This window comes from Typopeltis vanoorti, chromosome 6 (assembly GCF_054136105.1).
Source record: "Typopeltis vanoorti isolate ZY-2024b chromosome 6, IOZ_Tvanoo_1.0, whole genome shotgun sequence".
Lineage (NCBI taxonomy): Eukaryota > Metazoa > Arthropoda > Arachnida > Uropygi > Thelyphonidae > Typopeltis > Typopeltis vanoorti.
In genome coordinates, this window is record NC_143554.1 from 55,395,636 (window position 1) to 55,418,938 (window position 23,303).

General features: G+C 35.2%; 1 protein-coding gene across 1 annotated transcript in view; it reads left to right on the forward strand.

The window, feature by feature from the left end:
• LOC150105464 (bifunctional 3'-5' exonuclease/ATP-dependent helicase WRN-like) overlaps window positions 1–23,303 on the forward strand; it is a 370,108-nt gene that overhangs the window by 114,854 nt on the left and 231,951 nt on the right. The window contains exon 10 of the mRNA XM_090394834.1: window positions 3,465–3,571. Within this exon, the coding sequence (XP_090250960.1) occupies window positions 3,465–3,571 (107 nt within the window). The remainder of the gene's footprint in view (window positions 1–3,464; window positions 3,572–23,303) is intronic.

Genomic DNA, 23,303 nt, shown 5'->3' on the forward strand with positions numbered 1-23,303 from the left:
GATTAGGTATTTAGAGTCCTGAATTCTATCAACAAGTCCGATCACAAGAAAATTAACACTTTCTCTCACCCTGGCCTTAAAATACAATACAATGGACATAAAAACTCTATATTACCGACCAGTTCGATCTTTCAGGAGACACTTCTCTCTGGGATCTGTTGTTCCCTGTCTCGACCTTCCAGTGATTTCGGTAACGAATCACTTCTTTTCCTTATACACGAAATTCCTCTGATGGAAAGGTACGGCTGGAGCTGCACAAAATTTTGGTGTTCGCTGGTTGTCTCGTTGCATCGATGACAATGCTCGGACTTGGCCGCTACTTAACCGTATCGTCGCCGCTTGATCATCCTTCGTTCACCCAAACGACTTATTCGACTCCGACGCCATGCGAAAAGGACCACAAGAGAGTGAGAGCTTGCATCACCAAGCCTTTTATATTCCTCCTCTTCTGCTCTCCCCTACTACGTCATCGATTGCAGACATCACCCAAGCATTTTGCACATCGTACTTTCTACTCTCTGTTGCGTCTCCAACTGGGCTTCTCGCATGTGCCTCGGACCTCATATAGCTACTACCTGTGGTCATGTTTATAATCCAATTATACAAGTCTGCACTTTGCTCTGACTTTCCTGTTACAATATTACTTTTACAATATCTTGTTTCTTGTCTGTTATTTACAGGACCATTTATAAATTAATACATAGCAAAATACATAAAAGAACCATTATTACTATATTTACAACTTCGATTTTTACCTATTTACAACTATTTCTTTTGGGAAACTTTGCATCCCAGTTAAATCTCGAATGAAATTCTTAAGGAGAAATTAAGCCTTTCATTCCAGATTTAACAAAGGCGAGTTTTGGACCAGACAATGTTGTGGTCGTTTCTATTCCGTGTTGAGAATCAAACAAAGAATCAATACACTGAGTTCCAATCCCATATATCTCTGGAATTTCAGAACCAATTTCAAGAATTTTGAAGATATATGATCTAACAGCTACTTATAATCCTATTAATAAACTATCCACCTATTTTCCCATTCATCTAAAGATAAACGCTCAACTATGTCTCTTCCTGGTGTATACCAAGTTGCATGTGACTGCCATCTTTCTTACTTTGGAAAACCGAATGCCCTATAGAAAAAAGAATACAAGAACATCAATCTTATATTCTTCACAACAAATCCGATAAGTTTGGATTGGCACAATACAGAATAGAGACAAACCACAACATTCTCTGGTCCAAAACTCACCTTCTACACAGATGTCAGTATAAATTTGAATGCCTATTCAAAGAGAGTGCTGAGGCCTTACTTGACCACCCAAACTTGAATTGGAATGATTGCCCATCCTTGTCAAAAGGATAGACAGTCATTCCATGTGTGATCCGGAATACATTAATTTTTTTTAATTAAGACCTAAGTGATCTGTCTAATGATATCTTTAGTATGATTTTATAAATTAAGTTTTTTGTTTGGCATTGTAAATTTATACATGTAATTTATTCTGCACTCTTATATTTATCTTTCTTTAGTGAAATGATATCATGATTAGCGATTTAACATCACTCGGCTCATTCTAATTTTGAATGATCTGTTGTTTGTATTCTACCTTGTAAACAGCTGTTTTCTGTCTAGCCACTGATGATAATTTGTTATTTTCAAACTGAAATATCTAGCAGTATATTAAATATACTTTTTTGTGCTAACGTGTAGATAATTCTTAACTAACAAGATGCTGTGTCTATCTGATGATCTGTAGTGTATGACACTATTTTTTTTTAAACAGTTATGGTTAACCTTTTCCTCAGTTATAACATAATGTTGCTGGAAATATAACATTATGTGGCTCATTCTATTTCAAATAAATCCATTGTTTGCATTCTACCTTATAATCAACTTTCATTGCCCCCAAATATTGATATTTGTGGGCAATAACAGTTGATTATCGAGTAGAATGCAAACAATGGATTAATTAGCGAGGATTAGTTAGCGAGATTAATGGATTAACCCCTCAATGTTACCGCGTATATCAAAATCGCGTTAATCAAATCTAATAATCAATGGTAAAAAGTACAATTTTACCCTGATGGATTACTGTACTAATAGTTCGTTTTATATGGTACTCTTTTAGGAAAGATAAAAAATGAATGCAAAGTAAATGTTTAATAAATACTTGTACCTACATTAGTTACTGCAATTTTTTTTAATCAGAAGAAGTTATAAAGAGTCGTTTGAACAGTTTTAGTTTTTTCTTATCGGCATAAATTCTACGATGACAAGCAAAATGACTCTCCAGACCTCGGCAAACAAGCATTCTTCGGTTAACATCTGGATCCATATCCATTACTTGCTGCTTAAGCGATTCTAAACTACGAAATATTCCATCTAGTTCTTTGACTGTTATTTCCTTTGGACCCTCACATCTTCACATTTCATTTGTTCGTTGTCTTCATATGTGCGTTGTTCACTTTCAAGACGATTGTTGTCACGGAAATCTTTTGAATTTGAATTCAATAATTCTTTAACATCTTCTCCATCAACACCATCAAAACCGAGGTCTTCACCAATTGCAACAATTTCTTTGACCACATTGTTCATAGGATTCTGAAAACAACCTAAGTCATTAGCGCATTCTGGCAGAAGGTTTTTCCAAACAGCTTTCTTGCAACTAGAAGACACTTGCTCCCACGAGTCACGAATGTTCTCAATTGCGTGTTTAATGTTAATTTTTTTCCAAAATTCGTGGAGTGTAATCACATTTTCTCCTGTTGTCATTTCTACTGCCTTTGAGAATGTCTTTTTAATAAAATAGGCTTTGAAAGTTGCAATGACTCCAATGTCCATAGGTTGTAACAATGATGTTGTATTTGGTGGGAAAAATAAAACTTTCACATTCTCACACAGATCATTAAGAGAATTTGGATGACCATGAGGCTAGCAGCCTCATGGCATGAGCATTATTTTGTGTGGTAAATTTAAAAGCACGTTAATCAAATTCTTGTCATGTATATCAAAGGATTGATGCAATTAATTTCGCTGCGATAATCAAATCCACAAGGGATACCTGTATAAGTAATTACTCCTTGTGTTTGTATTTCCATGAATTCTTCACTGTAAGTGCTATATAAGAAGTTTTAAGTGAAGTTTTATATTTTTTATCATTTTAGTTTTGACTGTTGTAGCTGTTCTTTCCTTTTCCTGATCCCTGTTGCCCCGAATTTTGTCTTAGTTCTGCAATACCTCACATGCTTTAGTCTTCTTCAAAATATATTTCTTAATTATTATAATTTTTTTTTTCACTTCAAGAATTATTTCAAAAACATTTCAGCTTTAATGTTTTTGAAATAATTAAACTGTTGTAATTTTTGAAAGAATTATAATTGATTATTTGATTAACAGTTATGTATCTATGTATGTGCGTGTTTCCAATAAATGTATAATTAAATACATTTTTTTTAAGGAATAACATTGTTTGCTATTGATGAAGCACATTGTGTCTCACAGTGGGGACATGACTTTAGGAGTAGCTACAGAAAGCTGGGAAAATTGAAACAAGAATTTGAACATGCAAGTATTATGTATCTAAATTAGTATATTGACAAACAGGATTATATGATATGCTTTCTGGAACATAATAGTATTATGAACAATGTTGTTGTTAATTTTTAGGTGTTTACTTTATAAAATCAGTTAGGAATTTTCTAGATATTTAGATTTATGGGAAAAATAAATTTTGATGTTTTTCCATAACTAGGAAATAGCTGAAATGCTTTACAATTGTTGTTTGTTTGTGTTGAGAATGCAGATAACATTTTCCACATTTCCTCCTGTTTTTATGTTTTCATCTTTTTTATTTCTGAAAACAAGTTATGTCCAAAAATAATGTGTGGAAGAGAAACTTTGGAAGAACAAAGGCCAAACAGGTGTTATCAGGATCAATTTTTTTTTTTCATTAAGACAAATACAGTGTTCCCCATAAATTTGTAAATATTTCAGTAATTTATAAAAATTGGTATATTAGAATGCAATTGCACAAAAGTGAATAGTAAGGAGGGGGGATTTTTTTTGGGAGGGGAAAATAAATTTTAGTTCAAAATTTCACCGATAGAGGATGACAGTCAGAACAGCATTGAAAACTTATTGATTCGTATGCAGGAAACCCATTACATATCACTGCAGTAATTGTTCAACATATCTGCTGGCACAACAAGCAATTACATTCTGCAAGCAGGTGAGAATGCCATTTATAGAAGCATGGATTATATCCAGGTAGATGCAAGCAACTTAGCGGCAAATGGCATCTTTTAAATCCGCTATGAAGATGATTTGCTCAGGTACACTCAGGACTTTAAATAGTCCCACAACCAAAAATGTACTGGTGTTAAGTCCAGGGACTGAGGGGGGGGGGGTCATGGTCATGCAGAGTTGCAATTACAGCTGATGAGTCATTCTTGACCAAATGTGCTGATGAGAAACTGCTTCATGGGAAATGCAATATGAGGTGGTGTCCTGTCCTACAGAATGCGACTCTGTGAAGAACATTTTTTTCAACATGCAAACACATGTTCTTCAACATGTTTTCATATAGCAGTTGCAAGTAACGCTGTGCATTTACTGAGCACATCTTCCAGCCCCTTGTTTGCACATGGCTCTTCAAAGAACAAGGGACCCACAATTGATGGATATGAAGCTGCACCAAACAATGAGTCGTGCAAATGCAACTGTTCCTGTGTGTGTGTGGCTTGTGGATTGTCCTGCACCCAAATTTGATAGTTTTGTATGTTAAATGTCCCATGTAATGGAAAAAAAATGCGCTTCGTATGTCCAAAAGATGTTTCTCATCCATTGTGGATCTTCTGCAAATTTTGTCAAAGCCAACATTGCGAATTCCTCCCGCTTAGTGGTATCAATTGATAACAACTGATGAAGAGGTTGCAGCTTGTATGAACAAGTTTAACACACCATGATTCTTGCAGCTTCCCATGCATTGCTTACACCACTTGTTGATTCTGCCGTTAACGTGTTCATTTGTGATACTTCAGGGCTGGTACAGGCTTGGTATAGCACTCGTCTGCCAATGCGAGGGTGATCTGACAAACTTTCAGTTTCCTCAAAACATATTAGAGACTATAGTCTGGCAGGAGTGAAAGGACCTCGACCTTCTTCATTCTTTTCTGCTTTTGAAACTTGTAAAGCTTCTGCTGAATTCCCCATTTACGTAAAAACAACTTCACTAGCAACTCACTTTATATGACTCATTTGCATGTATCTCACAAATGAGGCACATGTGTACGACATTCTCTATTGCTGAAAATTTGAACTAAAATTTATTTGTTCTTATTCCAATCTCCCCTCCCTCCCCCCCAAAAAAAACACCTTACAATTCACTTTCATGCAAACCACACTATAATATAGTAGTTTTTCTGATTTTTGTGAATTATTAAAATATTTACAAATTTATGGAATACCCTGTAGTTGATAAATCATTGGAATAAAACAAGGAGCTGTATTTATATTTTGGCAGACTGGAAAATGCATATGAAAAGGTTTCAATATTGGATTAATAAGAAACTGTAAAATGTTAACAAATACTAAAACTTATTTATTTGTAGAATTTTTGACTTTGTTTCATAGATATTTTCAGTACTACACACAGAAAAGCAATTAAACAACAGAAAATTCTAAAAAGCACCACATTATTAGGTAATATAAGTCAATTAAAACAGTTAATAACTTTCTAACTATGGAAAAAAATGCGGACATATACAGGGTGTTCGGGATAAATTTGACATATTTATAATTAATTATATTTTTCCGTAAGTTACATGTATTAACACACACTTCTCTTCATTTAAAAGTTTGGACCCTTCTTCATTCATATACAAGATGTCAGAAAGGATGGATAGCTGGAACCCACCTGAATCATGGAAGAGAATAACTTGTATCATGATGATTCGTGCCCGCCATCAAAATAAGGATATTACGACTGCTGCCCAATGCTCCCTGAATACAGTAAAAACAATCAGGCATGAACTAGAGACTTGCAATGGTGACTACGAGGATGTAGCAAGAAGAAAGATCCCTAGCAGACGATCTGATTGCGTTCGTACAGCAGAATTCCTCGCAAATCTGCAGGAACAGGTGTTGAAGAACCCTGGCATTGGAATTCGGGCTTTGTTCGTGGAGTTGCTAACTGTAGTCAAGCCCTGGATAACAAGGGTAGCCAATGGTAGGCCGTATGTATGGCAGCAGGATTCGGCCCCTTGCCACACCTCTGGGAAAAGTCAAAAATGGTTGTCTGAAAATTTCTACGACTTCACCAGTCCAAATGTTTGGCCTCCAAACTCCCCAGACCTTAACCCCATGGATTATTTTGTATGGGGCGCAGTTGAAAAAGACACCAATCGCACTTCCAGTAATACAAAAGCCCAGTTAATGGATAAAATTAAAACAGTTTTTGCAGCCCTTCCCAGGGAGACTGTAGCATCAGCTTGTTCGAGGTTCCGAAGCAGAATTGAAGCTGTGATCGATGCTAATGGTGGTTATTTTGAGTAAATCTTGTTGATAGTATTGTAATTAACTCTGCCTGTAATCTTTTTTTGTCAATTCATTAAATTTAATAGATACAAAGAAGATTTTCTTTTTCCTTACGAAACTGTCAAATTTATCCCGAACACCCTGTATATATATATTTATTTTATTTATTTTTTATTGTTTAAGTTAAGGGATATTACATCCCATATTGTTTCTTAGCCGAATAAGGAACTCAAAAGAGTTTCATGCCAAATATAGAAATTATATAAAGTTTGGCGATTCCAAGCGTAAGCAAATACCTGGATAGCAGCAACTGCCCCTTAAGGTAGTGCAAGCTGAGGCAACTCATAGCAAAGGTGCAGCAAGCTCCGATCACTATTCTTGATATTTACCCATAATGTAAACTTAGCTCCTAGGAGCTGTATTACTGTTTACATTATGAGAGAAGGTCACTACCCAGACCGGTTTCAACCTTTATTGAGGTCTCATCAGTGAGTAGGTAGACCTAATTAATACCAAGCTCATCGCTCAACGCTACTGACTGGATGGGCGAAGCAAATATGCTTTTATATTCCCCTTTGTCTGGGTTGGTGTACAGGTGAATGGGGTAGTTTTGAGCTTTATGCTCTCCCTTTGTGGGCAGTGTAGTTAGTTGATATCAGCTGGGAGCAGAATTGTTTTCGGTCTTTTGTGCTTATTGGAGACTGTCTCATCGTATTCTGAAGCTTGACTGATCAGTGGGTTTGGATGAGTGATTACTCTGGTGAAATACTTCTCTGCTAGGTCGTGTAGTAGGGGGACTATGAATGGGATTTTAGTCTCCCGATGGATCTGTGCGTTTCTGACGTACCACGGTGCATCCAAGATCATCCGAAGGCATTTATTTTGTGTTCTCTGGAGTTTTAGGATATTAGACTGTGAGGTGTGGCTCCACGCTAGGGAGGCATATGTCATTACAGGGCGTACTACCATCTTATATATTAGTAGTTTATTTTGTGTGTGAAGTTTACTGCTGCGGTTGATCATGGGGTATAGCTGTGCTATGGCTCTGGCTGTCTTGCTACAGATGAATTTGATGTGACTGTTGAATCTAAGTCTTTTGTCCAATCTAACTCCCAGATACGTGACTTCTGCTTGCCATGGAATCTTTTTCCCATAGAGTTGGATGTTATCACTGATGAGTACTTTTCTTCTGGAGAAAAGCACATAGCTGAGCTTTTCTGTGGATTGACCTGAATCCTCCAATCTGAGAACCACTTTGCAAGAGTGGAGATGCTATCCTGTAGTTTTTTGGTTGCCAGCTTGGGGCTGAGAGATCTGGACAATATAATTAATACCAAGTTTGTAGCGAACAGAACTTGCATCCCTTCTATGAGAATTTCCAAGTGGTGTCCTAATAAATTAGTAAATATATGAAGAGCCAAAGGCTTCAATTCGGCGACATATAACTTGTTTAAGTTAAGGGATATTACATCCCATATTGTTTCTTAGCTGAATGAGGAACTCAAAAGGGTTTCATGCTGAATATAGAAATTATATAAAGTTTGGCGATTCCAAGCATAAGCAAATACCTGGATAGCAGCAACTGACCCTTAAGGTAGTACAAGCTGAGGCAACTCATAGCAAAGGTGGAGCAACTTAAACAACTTAAACAAGTTATATGTCGCCGAATTGAAGCCTTTGGCTCTTCATATATTTACTAATTTATTAGGACACCACTTGGCAATTCTCATAGAAAGGATGTAAATTCTGTTCGCTACAAACTTGGTATTAATTAGGTCTACCTACTCACTGATGAGACTTCAGTAAAGGTTGAAACCGGTCTGGGTAGTGACCCTCTCTCATAATGTAGAACAGTAATACAGCTCCTAGGAGCTAAGTTCACATTATGGGTAAATATCAAGAATAGTGATCGGAGCTTGCTCCACCTTTGCTATGAGTTGCCTCAGCTTGCACTACCTTAAGGGTCAGTTGCTGCTATCCAGGTATTTGCTTACGCTTGGAATCGCCGAACTTTATATATAATTTCTATATTCGGCATGAAACCCTTTTGAGTTCCTTATTTGTCCTGAGAAACAATATGGGATGTAATATCCCTTAACTTAAACAAGTTATATGTCGCCGAATTGAAGCCTTTGGCTCTTCATATATTTACTAATTTATTAGGACACCACTTGGAAATTCTCATAGAAGGGATGTAAGTTCTGTTTGCTACAAACCATGCCCATTCAGGGCGAGCAAACTGCTCGTTAATTTTACCCTCACTGTAACCACGACAGATAGCGGGGAATATGAAAAGCATTTTGCTTCACCCTTAAAGAATAAATGTCAATTGGTATTAATTAGGTGTACCTACTCACTGATGAGACTTCAATAAAGGTTGAAACCGGTCTGGGTAGTGACCCTCTTTCATAATGTAGAACAGTAATACAGCTCCTAGGAGCTAAGTTCACATTATGGGTAAATATCAAGAATAGTGATCGGAGCTTGCTCCACCTTTGCTATGAGTTGCCTCAGCTTGCACTACCTTAAGGGTCAGTTGCTGCTATCCAGGTATATCCAGGTATTTGCTTACACTTGGAATCTCCGAACTTTATATAATTTCTATATTCGGCATGAAACTCTTTTAAGTTCCTTATTTGGCTAAGAAACAATATGGGATGTAATATCCCTTAACTTAAACAAGTTATATGTTGCCGAATTGAAGCCTTTGGCTCTTCATATATTTACTTAGTATTTACATGGTATTAATTAGGTCTACCTACTCACTGATGAGACCTCAAAGGTTGAAACCGGTCTGTGTAGTGACCTTCTCTCATAATGTAGAACAGTAATACAGCTCCTAGGAGCTAAGTTCACATTATGGGTAAATATCAAGAATAGTGATCGGAGCTTGCTCCACCTTTGCTATGAGTTGCCTCAGCTTGCACTACCTTACGGGTCAGTTGCTGCTATCCAGGTATTTGCTTACGCTTGGAATCGCCGAACTTTATATATAATTTCTATATTCGGCATGAAACCCTTTTGAGTTCCTTATTTGGCTAAGAAACAATATGGGATGTAATATCCTTTAACTTAAACAAGTTATATGTTGCCGAATTGAAGCCTTTGGCTCTTCATATATTTACTTATTTTTTATTTTTTTTCAGCCTGTAACTTTTCCCCACTGTTGGGGGAAAATCTTCTCCCATTGCTAGAGAGTTGGGTCTACTTCTCCCATAGTGACCCACTCCATCTTTGGAGAGTGTTCATTCACTTGTATGAATGAATGAATGTATGAAGGTGGAAGACAATCTCAAACAACCATGCCTAGCCAGGATTCAAACCTGCAGCCTCTTGGCTGGAGAGTGGATACACTAACTACTCAGCCAACTAGGCCAGCTTATATATCATCATCATCAAATTACTGATATATACCCTCAACGAGAGTACAGGATATGATAGTACTACATGAAAACGCACATCATTACTAACTTCCTTACAATTTTCCTCCAAATCAGTCTGTTACCTGTCAAGACTCCAAGATTATCAGATCTTCTATTTCTATCTTCTAAGGCACTTGATATTTTCAATGCTTCTGCCTATTTTCATTGTCTTTGTCTTGTTATTGCTGACTACAGTTATTCAATTTAGTCAGATAATCTTGCAGATTTGTAGCAGATTTATTTAGAAGTATAACATCATCCGCATAAAGCAAAGAGCTGAGATTAACATCTCCAATTTTGATATCAGATGTAATACCACTTTCCTTCATAATGTGATCCATATAGATAATGAATAACAGGGGGGAATAACGTACATCCTTGTCTGACACTAGATTTAACATTAAACCACCTTTCTGCACTTCCTTCACTTCTAACTGCTGACTTAAAACTCAAATAAAGACTAAGTATTGCTTGATATAATGCCCCATTGACACCATGTAACTGTAGCATTTCGAATAGCTTCTCTCTTGGCACCTTGTCATATGCCTTTTCCAGATCTGCAAAACTTAAATACAGATCTTTGTTATATTCCCATGATTTCTCAACTATCTGTCATAAAATGAAAATCTGATCCTGACAGCTTCTATTTGGCCTGAATCCAGCTTGTTCTTCACCAAGCTTTTCTTCAACAATCCTTCTGAACCTTTTCTCAAGTATACTTGCGTATATCTTACCAGGAACACTCAGTAGAGAAATGCCTCTGTAATTCTCACATTCAGTTTTATTTTCCTTTTTATATATGGGTACTATGAGAGCATTACTCCAATCATCTGGAATTTGTCCTTCTGTCCAGGCCTTCTGAACTATGCAGTGCAGCCACTATAAGACTTTTATGCTTCCATACTTGAGCATTTCTGGTCGAATATCATCTACTCCTGCTGCCTTTTCACATTTCAAGCTTTTGATGGCTTTTTCTACTTCAAGTATGGATGTGTATTCCTGACTGCATGCCTGGTCAGTGTTTTTTTACTACTATGTTGTCATCACTGCTTGTTTCATTTAGCAATTTTTTGAAGTAATTACTCCATACTTCAAGGATATCTTTTTCTCCTGTTTTCATGTCGCCTTTATCATCTTTATAAATAAAAAGTTAGGAAAGATTTGCAGATTTAAAAAGTACTATCTGTCATACAATAAACAGAGCAGCAGTTAAACAATAAGAGAAAATTCTAAAAAGCACCACATTAGTGGGTAATATAAGACAATTAAAACAGTTAATAACTTCCTAACTGTGAAAGAAAATATATATATATATATATTATTATTTATTTATTTTTTTTTCAGCCTATAAACCTTTTCTCCACTACTGGAGTAAAGGCCCCTCACATTGTGGGAGAGTTGGGGTGTTGGATCGTACATCCTGCCTTTGAATCCGCCATCTTGTTGTAACGTTATTCTTATGTAAATTATCCGTTTTTATTTGTTAGATGCTGAATGATACTGATCTGAATATAGAGAAATTTATATTATCCTGCACCACCCTATATTCAGACTAGTCTGTATAATATAGTGGAATCAATCGTCAACTAACTTTTGCAATTTCACTTTATACAGGCCGAGGTTAATATTATCATTTAAGGCTTCCACGAGGTCTGATATTTTTTTATGAGTGGTGCAATGAAGAGAATCAGGCAAACACCAAATTGAAATCAATAAAACAAAACATTTAATGCAGGGTTATATAACACGTACATTAAGTATAACTTTGAAAAAAAGATGATGCAAATCAACTTAGTTCAGGTATTCATAACAAACATAAAACATTAGGCATCAGACATCCAGCTGTCAATTCTATATTCTTCTGAATAATTAAAATGGTTCACAGTTACAGTTCAATGTTACAGACTCTTACAGTAAATACTCTTACAGTTGAACTCTCTAATTCTTTCTTAGCAAACACCTTAATTCAGTTATGAGGCAGTTATCACTTCAAGGGGGAAACACTTTTAAGTTCCATACTTCGGTTAATTTTAGTAGAACGCCACAGTTAATGTTAAAATATATCAGGCTGAGCTAACTCTTATTTCTTCACGCTGAAATATAAAAAAATGGACTGCTCTTACTGGGTTATATCCTTTGCACATCGGATTCACTATAGGCACACTTAAAACTGAAGTGTGCCTATAGTGAATAGTGATACTATCACACTGAAGTGTGCCTATAGTGAATAGTGATCCTATCACACTGAAGTATCACTATTCAAAAGGAATCTTCACTGTATAACTGAAATATTAAACATTGAGCTTCACAAGTCTTGATGCACTCGTTTTAGGTAATCTACTTAATGCTTGTTTTCTTCTATGCATTAAATTCAGCTTTGCACTATTCTTCCTCAAAACAATTGGAATTCGTCATAATTTTAGAATTCCGTATAAATATTCCTAATTGTCTATTAATTTCCTGGTTCTTTCTTAATTTATTTACGGCATTTCCAAATCCCCTTACTGCCACTTTACTTCTTACTACCTTACTGTTACTTTACTCCTTGCTGTCCTGAATGCTTCTCCCGTGTTTACTTCCGTTTTCCAATAAAATACCTTCATTCTTCCCGCCAAAATCTGGTTCTAGCTAGTTCAGCTCATATCAACTCCTTCTCCCTCAAATACCGTAGCTCACGTTCCACGCACGCACTATCTAAAATTAACTCCGTTTCCTTGACAACAGGCAATCAAATCTAATCAGAAGAATTACATAAAATTACTTTCTCTTTCAGTAATGTTAATAAAAAAAAAATGATATCACAGTTCATATAATATACATTTAAATTTACTTACACACAGTTTCTTACAACATTTACACAGGAATTAATAAAATAAACATAATGATATTTTAATATAGAGTCCTATCAGTACCAATACATATTTTAGATTAATTAATTAAACAATAATAAACAGGCTCCAAGTAATTATATGAATAATAATTTACAAGTAAGAGACTAACAACAAATGATATTTACAAAAGTAAATATCATTTATTGTATAAATAAATGATATTTAAAAAGGACTTATAACAAATGATATGTTATGTCTTGCTTATAACATGGTGGATTATGTTAAATGTGAATGAAGAATTAAAACATACAAAATAATTTCATTCACAATTTAACAAAGGCCTATTCTTTCTCTGAAAAATTTTTCTTTAAAGAAAAATTTTTCACATATGATTCATTTGTGGAGGAATCAGACTTCTCATTTCCTTTTTGAGTTCTTAAATAGTTCCTAGTTTGAACTAAGCCTGATTTGTTGTTATGTTTTATATTTATATTTCTGTATTTCCTCTTGTATCTTTGCTGTTTTTAACATAAGGAAACCTTTGTTCACTATGCCTATAGTGCGGTAATGCCCTTTCAGGGTAGAAACTCTGTTCTTTGTCACTAACACCTAGTCTCAGTTGTCTCCCGTCTTGGCAATCCATTCTTTTAGTCTTCCTTCTGTGATCATTCATTCCCTTGTATTTCCACTGACTTTCCAAATTTCTAATTCTACTATATAAGGCAGTTACCTTGACAAAATTAACTTTAACTGTTAGTTGATTTTCAGTGCCAACATCTGATTTAGGTATGGATATTTGTTGTTGTGATGGCTCATTAGTATCTAGCAGAGTTTAAGTCTGATAAAGCACATCAGAATTTAAATCACCATCCTTTTTAGTTGATTTCCTTACAGATGACTTCTCCTTAGTAGATGGTTCCAATTCATTTGGCAAATTAAACTCCTTTGTCTGTTGTCTTGTTTCATCATATTTATGATTACTATTTCTTCTGATACTTCTTTTCTTGTTCATGAGGGATATTTCCCTCTTAGAAATATTACAGGAGAACTGATACTTTGCTAAGAAATTTGTTCCTAAAATAATGTGGGAGCTTAAGTTGGCTGTTGTGGGGACAACAAGCAAATCCTGCCAAACACGTAGTCAAATTCTGGTAGGTAAATCCTTGCATGAAGTTTCTCATAAGCTATGAAGCTTGAGTCTGAGAGAGTATTAATTCTCACAGGTTCTCTCAGTTTGGCAGTGCCCTTCCATAACTTGTTTTTTTTAAATTTGAGAAATAGTCCATTCTGATGGTAGAGGCATTGCATCCAGTATCTAATAAGCTGTTACACTTAGAGCCTAGGATATCTCCTCTAATTTTCATCAATTGTTCATTTAAATTGGGGGGTTTCTGAATTCTGTTATACCTTCTGTGAAGTATGTGTCCAAACTTTGAATCCCATCTGTTGCTAGAGTAATTTCCTTTGTTATAGAAACAATTCCTGGCAAAATGTCCAACTTTGTTGCAACTGTAACATTTGGGAGGATTTCTATGTTCTCTCTCTGTCTGAGGTTGAGGGATAATAGGCATCTATTGTTTAACATTTTCTAGTTCTTGAATCACTTTATCTAGACTAGCTAAAATGGGATGATTTTGTTTTTCCACCTCTTGTTTAATGTATGAAGGTGGAGGACAATTACAAACATCCATGCCTAGGTGGGATTCAAACCCGCAGCCTCTTGACTGGATAGCGGATACACTAACCACTCGGCCAACCAGGTCAGCTTATATATATATATATATAAAGTTAGGAAAGATTAGCAGATTTAAAAAGTACTATCTTCCATACAACTAATAGAGCAGCAATTAAACAGTAAGAGAAAATTCTAAAAAGAGTAGGTAATATAAGACAATTAAAACAGTTAATAACTTCCTAACTTGGGGGGTGGGGCACAAAATATATATATATAGATAGATAGATAAAGTTAGGAAAGATTAGTAGATTTAAAAAGTACTATCTTCCATATAGGGGGATACACATAGACTGTTGGATCTGTTTTAGTTAGGACGATGGAATAATGTGCCACACATTTCTTTATAAAGGCATTCTAAAAGGAATAGATTTTTATGAGGGATTCTTATCTTGTTGCTGTGAATTGGAGATTGCATGCTCAACAAGTCCAGACTGTTTTGTCTCATGATATTAAATATAAGACGTTCTGGAAAAACTTTTATTGGGATTATATTGATCAAGTGTATATAATAAACAACTAAGTTATACCAACTAGTTTCACCAACTAAGTCTGTTGGCATCTTCAGGGTATATAACTGATGTAAGGCACTAAAAAGTAAAAAACTGTTACAAACTAAAATTAAACGTTTTTTTTAACATAAGACATTCTTCACAATGAATAAAAGCACATCTTTCAGTTTGTCCATAATAAGATAAGCCACAAGAGTAAGGACTCTGGTATATGTCTGGAAAACTAAGAGGAGGAAGCTTATCCTTAGGAGATGTGAGAAAGGTGGAGATTTTTCTGATGGGGTGAAATGAAGTAAAAATATTCAGTGGTTTTAAAACTTTTGCTATTCATTAAGAAATACCTTGCATATAAGGGATAAGAATGCTTTTTTTTTTATATAATTAGTTAAATTAGTGATAAAGTTAAAGTTTTTTTTTGATGAATTAATTTAAACTATTCGATAAGAAGGTAGATTTAATGTTGTAATTTTTTTGGTAAAACATTTTTTAGAAGAACATAGAGAATGGGCACAATGTACGTAGGCTGTTCAATAAGTAATAAGACTAATTTTACTGTCGCGAAGCCACTCATCAATATTAATTTCTGTGGAATAAAGAAATGTTGCTGTCTGTATTAGCAAAAGAGGTTGATAGATGCCGTATATGGGCTGATGTGCCAGAGTGTCATGTGATAAAAGGCAAGCTTGTTTTGGCGCGCCTATGAACCGCGACCAGTCGTCACAATTGAAGCGTCCCTGAAACAGCGTTATGCGATTAAATTTTGTGTGCGCTTGCAAAAATCGGCATCGGACACTGTTAACATGATATGCGAAGCTTTCCACAATGAAGCAATGTTGAGGGTAAGTGTTTTTCACTGGCATAAAACTTTTAAGTAAGGCAGGCAAAATGTGGAAGATCTTGAACGTGAGGGAAGACCTTCAACATCCATCACAGAGACAATGATCAACACAGCAGCGACATCCACTCGATGCTGCATTTGCTCCGGTGTCAAGAGTTTAGGAATCCATCGGGCGCAAACACATTTGAGTCCCAAATGTTCAGCCATGATTGAGCGAACACTTCCCACAGAAATATTCAGGACAACACAACATGCAGCTGGCGTACTGTAATTCTGTGATCCTCTTTGATGATAATCGCTGCTGTGTTGATCATTGTCTCCATAATGGACGTTGAAGGTCTTCCCTCACGTTCAAGATCTTCCACATTTTGCCTTGCTTCCTTAAAAGTTTTATGCCAGCGACGACTGGTTGTGGCTCATAGGCACGCCGAAACAAGCTTGCGTTTAGTCACATGACACTCTGGCATCGGCCATCTATCAACCTCTTTTGTTAATACAGACAGCGACATTTCTTTATTCCACAGAAATTAATATTGTGATGAGTGGTTTCGTGACAGTAAAATTAGTCTTATTACTTATTGAACAGCCCTCGTATTAAGGTCTTCATAGTCTCAGCCTTTTGACCAGGATGGTGGTGAGATTCAGCATGGATGTAGCAGCCTGTATGTGTCTCCTTATAAGTTATCAAAGTACTTATCTAATTTACTTGCTATTTTTATTTCTATTAGAATATCTTCAACTTATATAAAAAACACTTCGGATTTTACTCGGAGGATAGAGTAGACAGGACAGGGGTTACTGGTGATGATAGCAGATGAATTGTAGACAACAAGATTAGCAGTCATTTGGGCAGTTGGCATTTCTTTTGAGTTAATCTGATGTGAGATCAATATAAAATTGGTTGCTGCTATAGGCTAGGGAGTGCTTGAAATGATGTGGAAGACATGCATCAGCAGATCAGTACAATGATTGCAAGCCAATAATTATTATGGGGGGGGGGACTTTAACTTCGGAGACATAAATTGGAAGGAGGAAAGATCACATGTTGGGAAGGAAATGGAATTTATACACTTACCGAGAGATAATTACACGAAGCACAATGTGACAGAGGAGATAGAGTATGATAGTGTTGGATCTTGTTATAGGGGCATAAAAGTCTATAACTAAGGTGGCTACATTGCTTATAATTGAGGAAAGAGATCATGTGGTCTTGACTTGGGAGGTAGCAAAACAAATGGAAATTCCAGTTAAGAAAGGGTGTATGTGGAATTATAAGGCAGGTGATAATGACACACGCAGGAGGTATCTTAAAGCAGCATCTTGGCATAAAGATCTACAATGGAAAGATGTTCAGTGCATGGGGATAGTCAAGGAATATCCGAAGGAAGCAATATCACACTGTATACCCAAGGTCAGGGGATAAATCAGGTAGGAGTTAAGTAGTAGCATTAATCATGAGCTGCAAAAATACGGAAATGTTGTGGAAGGTATATAAGGAGAAAAAAGGTGACCAGCTAATACATGAACAGTACAAGGTTCAGTCAAGATGGTAAGGAAGACAAAATCGGATTATGAGAAGAATTTAGCCAAATAGGTGAAAGGAAATCCCAATTTTTTTCATTATGTGATAAGTAGGAGAAAGAGTGACTATGGAAGGTCAACTTGAATGAGTGCAGATGGTAGAGAGGTAACAGAGGCAGATGAAATTTTTGAGCTACTGGGTGATCATTTTGTAAGGCTACATGATCTAAGTGAAGATATTGTTATGACATTGGTGACAGGGACTGATGTGAGAACAGAGGTTGATGAATTGTGGAGGTACTTAGGATATTGCAGAATCTGAATGCAAATACAGCTGTGGGATTGGATGGGATATTGGCTCACATTTTAAGAGAATTTGCAGGGGAACTGGTGACCTTTGACTATGCTGTTTTTTTGGTCTCAGCTCGGAAATTCCCAGGAGAGTGGAAGGAGGGCAAAATAATTCCTTTGTATAATGGAGGACTTAAGTCTGTGGCAGCAAATTATAGACAAATCAGTATCTCAGTAGTGGTGGTAAGAGAACTGGAAAAATTGGTCAAAAAGAGAATTCAGGAATGGGTGGATAGGAATATAATACTCTATGAGGAGCAGCATGGCTTTGTGAAGGGTAGGTCATGCCTTAATAATCTATTAACTTTTTATAACAGAGTGATTAATGAGTAAGATAAAGGGAATGGCTACACAATGATCCTGCTGGATTTTGCAAAAGTAAGAGGATAACACGTAACTGTATTATGCAAACTACAACAAATAGGAATGTATATAAAACTGGGGATATGAATAAAATGGTAGCTTATGGACAGATAGCAGAAAGTAGTATATAGAGGAGCAGAATCGAGGAGAAGGCAAGTGACTAATGGTGTGCAGCAGGGCTCTGTGCTTGGACCACTGCTGTTTAATTTGTATATAAATGATATAGGAAATAATTTGAAAGGAAATATTCGGTTGTTTGGTGATATGATGCAAAGTTGGGTAAGGTAATAGTTAATCAAGGTGATGTAGAGAGAGAGAGAGAGATTGCAGGATGATTTAAATATGCTGACACTATGGGCAGAACATAATTGATGTAAATTTAATGTGGGAAAATCGTCAAGTTATGCATTTTGGGGTACAAAGATTACAAGCTGTGTACCACGTTAAAGGAATTGTATTCCAGGATACAAAGGAAACTCTGAAACATTTCCTTTGTATTAATTCTATAAAATCCTATAAGTAACTTAAATGTTTCTATCATATCCCCCCTTTTTTTGTATCAGGCAACAACTTTTACACCACAAGCCCATCAGTCTATCCTTATAAGATGCATTTCACAGACCTTCACCTATTTGATCACTCACATCTGGATACTGTACACCTCTTTCTCATCCCCATGAAACCCAGGTGACTAGACCTGAGCACAGTAATCCAGATGTGGTCATATCAAGGCTTTATAAAGAGGAATGACAACTCCTTTATCCCTTCTTGTTAATGTGTTTTTCAATAACCAAGTAATCCTGTAAGTTATCCTGCTACTTTAGCAATATTCCCTCTATTCCCTCTAAACTTCAAATCTCTATCTATTACTACCACCAAATTCCCGACTTTATCAATTTAATACAAAGGAAATATTTCAGCACTTGACTAGAGGGAGAAGATCAAGAGGGTCATCCATGGAAGTTGGGTGAGAGTGAGGTTAGCAAGGCTGTCAGGACTAGTTTATGGTAAAACAGGCCTATCAGACCATGCACTCCAACACATACCATAGAATTGACTGGAAAGGCACCAAGTCCCTACACTGCACCAAAACCTGGTTTGAGAGAAAATTCAAAGAAGCCTGTGAAATGCTAAAACACTATCCAAAAACATAATTGATCGATTAATCATTCCAAGAATGTGGAGGACCCATCTGCAACCCTTATAGCAACTGGAACAAGCCCAGAAGAAAATTTCAATATGAGAGGACTTTAGAAATGTTTAATGTAGTTCTGTTTTTAATTTATTTCTAAAAAATATTTTTAGAAATATTAATTTTTATTTATTTTAATTTAATTTATTTTTATACTTATCTGTTTTTTTTATTAAATTTTTTTAATCTATTTATAGTTTTTTTAAAATTTAATATTATTAATTTAGTTTTTCCACAAGATGTCAGACTAGGTAAAGATTAATAAGCAGTTAGATTCATTTTACCTTTGTAAAGTGCAGTAGCATGTAGCTTGGATTTTATTCATATGTATTTTCCTGATGATGACCTCAATACTGAGGTCAAAACGTTGATTGTTACTTTCCTTATATTAAGTAAAGTAATTATTTTAACACGTGTGTTGTCTCCATAAATTCTTAACTACGAATGCTGACCACCATATAACCCTAGAGCAGTGGTGGCGAACCTCTTTATGTCCGCATGCCAAAAGTTTACAAATTGAGTTGCTGACATGCCAGCACGTGCCAAAAATTTACAAATCAAGATGCTGATGTGCCGGGCACATCAGCAACTAATTAATACAACACTAATTAATTAATTGACATTAATTAGTACAAAATTAATTGCAGAATTTTATTGTGACAAGTTTAAAAATTAACATAGAATTTCATAAAAATGAACTCATAATTTGACATACACATTATCGTATATAAGTCAATATCAACCTATTATCAATTTATTAATTTATCAATATATCAATTTATTAATGAGATTTTTTGCTGTTGCACATTAGATGTCAAATGCTTTATATCAGTTTCATATTTTGTCACTTTTAGTAATACACATGCGGAACTAGATTCATCAGTCATTCTATTTCTTAAACTTAAATCTTTTATAAAATTTGTTTCGAAAAATAATGACTCACAAGCATATGTGGAGGAGAAAATTGATAATATAGCCATTGCTAGTTTTTTTTTAAACAACAAAAGGTTTCAGGAATGACATTCCAAGTTCCCAATATTTCCTCTTCTGCATTCTTTTTAATTGCGCCCAATAATCGATCATTTTCCATTATTTCCAAGTCATTTCTCAAATCAACAAACTTTTGTTTCCATTTAGAACTAGATTGAAAATCGATTATTATATAAATATATATAAAAATTATATATAATTTTTATATATAATTTTAAAAAAATATATATAAAAATTATATAATAATTTATATAATTTTAATTATATAAATTATTATATAAATTATATAATAATTTATATAATTTTAATTAAGTATTCAAATTATATAAATTAAGTGGATATTAAATCCAACATTATTTCAAAGCCGACTACAGTAACTATAGAATTTTCGTGGGAAATTTTACCACCGAACTTATGGGAATACATTCGCTGCCACACTACCAGTTGTTCTAGCGGCTAGGTCAACTCTTAGTGTGGGGTTAGTGTGTTCCTGTAAGATCTCTGGTCAAATTTCACACGAAGCATCTATGGTTTCTGTAGTCGGCTTTGAAATAATGTTGGATTTAATATCCACTTAATTTTTATAATTTTGTATCGCCGATGTGAAGCCTTTTCGCTATTTATTTTAGTAAATAAGTATTAATAATTAATTGTGGCATAATCATAAAAAGTATTAATACACTTAATGTGTACGGTGTAGCATGTTGACAAACATAAAAGTATGCATTTAAATTAGTTATCAATCACAGGACTAATGCTACAATATTGTAGTTTCCTCAGGCCAACATCATTAAATTAACTTGTGGTAAGTTTCATTGACATATCCCATTCTGATCACCAAAAATTTATAATATTATTCAGTATAAAATTGATTATTGTATTATTAAATTGATTTTAATGATGTTGGTTTGAAAAAAAAACGGTAGTGAGAAAAATATTTATTCATTGTAACTCACCATAGAATTCAGCAGAGCAGGGAAAGCAGTAGAAGGATGTCGACTTGTCAGCGAACGCATATTACCGTCGAATATAATTTGCCCTCATGTATAACTGGCACCCCTGATTTCACTTTATGAAAAAAGACATTAAAAGGTGTTGCATATATACCTCCCACACAAAAAATAACACGCCCTCCCCAACAGCCATTATATACTGTTAGATCTAGAATAAGGGTCCTATCAAATTTTGAGCCATTCTTCTAAGATCTAACAAGATGAGACAAAATTATGCAAAGATATGCCTGTACTTTCAAGAAAAGGAGATGATAAACACTTCCTGTAGGAAAAAGCATGTCACAGTCTAGTTAAAAAGGGGTATTAAAGTTAAAATTATAATGTATGATTAAATAAGAAAAAAAACATGGAACGTGTAGATTAAAATGAATTTTGAGAGTATTATAGTTAAATTACATGCTTAACATAAAAATATAATGTTGAAAACACAGATGTAAATTATGCTCAAGATAAAAACTCCACATCTACCAGCTAACGAGAGTCCAAAAGGTCACTATCTAACAACGACATGGTGACGTAACGCAGGGTGAATAAGCATTCGAGGGAAACAAGCATGACGTACTTCCATGAATGTAGTACTCAAAGAATGGAGGAGATGTGACGTCATCCATGACAATGAATGGGAAGGAGACATGATGATGAGTAAATTGCTGAGAGAGGACGCTCGTAAGCAGAATAAAAGTAATCGCGTGCAATTTGAAGCTCTCTCTTGATTTCTGTTCCTGTTCGAGCCTGCATGGCTGAGGAGGCTTGCCGCCGGTGACCAGCAACTACCTTCTGTTGCTGTTAGATCCGAGATGAACAAGGCTACCTGCGGAATGATGCCAGATTCTCAAATAGAGCCATTGGTAAGCCTAGTTCTAACGTGAAAGCAGCAAAGGACATCCTTCAAGCAAGAATTAAGTGAATTGTAGTGACCAAAGAAGTGAGCAGCTGATTGATAAGGAAGTCTTGCCATATCCGAAGTGAGCACGTGGCAGAAACCAAGGAACCCTCCTTTGTAAAGACAAGGTGGTAAAGTACAGCTTTTAATTTTCTTATATAGTAGTAAATCGTAGAGAAGAAAAAAGGTGCAAAGAAAGGAAGAATTCTAAACACAAGTTTGCCCTTAGTGTTTTAGTGACTGTTTTAGACTGATTGTCTGTGATAGAAGATTTGTACTATTCTTAATTTGCACAAAAGGGGGGGACATGACTTTTGAACAGTTCATTGAATGAAAGTAATAATTGTAGTGCTGTACGTGAGCCTGACTAAGTGTGTGCAGGATTGAACTTTGTCCTCACATTTTAGTTATGAAATAGTGTGAATTAATTATGCAATTTGTGAACCTTATTCACATATAGAGATTGAATATTGCATAATTCTAGTGAATATTGTTTGATGTTGAGCTTAATTGTGATGCAAAGATAATTAGTTAAGATACTTAATCTTAGTAGATGATTTTGGTGACTTGAAATATAAAGGGGGGATTTAAGTGCCTCAATTTGAATAACAGATAACTTAGTAATGAGATTATTGATTCATGTGTTTTTAGAATGTGTAATCTAAAATGTACACTTTCTTTTGTCTTAATAAATGTATTTTGTTAACTTAAATCTGAGAGTTGTCTAAATGCAAGACTGAATTACCACTTACAAAAATTACGGGCCTATGCATAGAGGGGCTACCACAGATTTAATGGAAAATGAGCCATGACTGCAAATTATATGATCTCCAACATTATTTAAGCTCTTAACCTGTTTAGATAGCAATTTAATTTCTGGTATGTTTTCTCAGGAGAAAAAAATCTCCGTCCCTAGTTTCTGACTGGCGCAGTAAAAATCTAAATTTTGTCAGAAATCAAAAGGAAAGTGCTTCCCCAGAACTAAAGTTAGGAGTAGATCATAGTAGGCACGTATTGGACGACATAACAGAATTAAGGAAAAAGTACCGGACGTAACAATGCTGTAGATGCAAGAAAAAAAAAATAGTTTTATTGTATCCCTAAAGAAGGTACA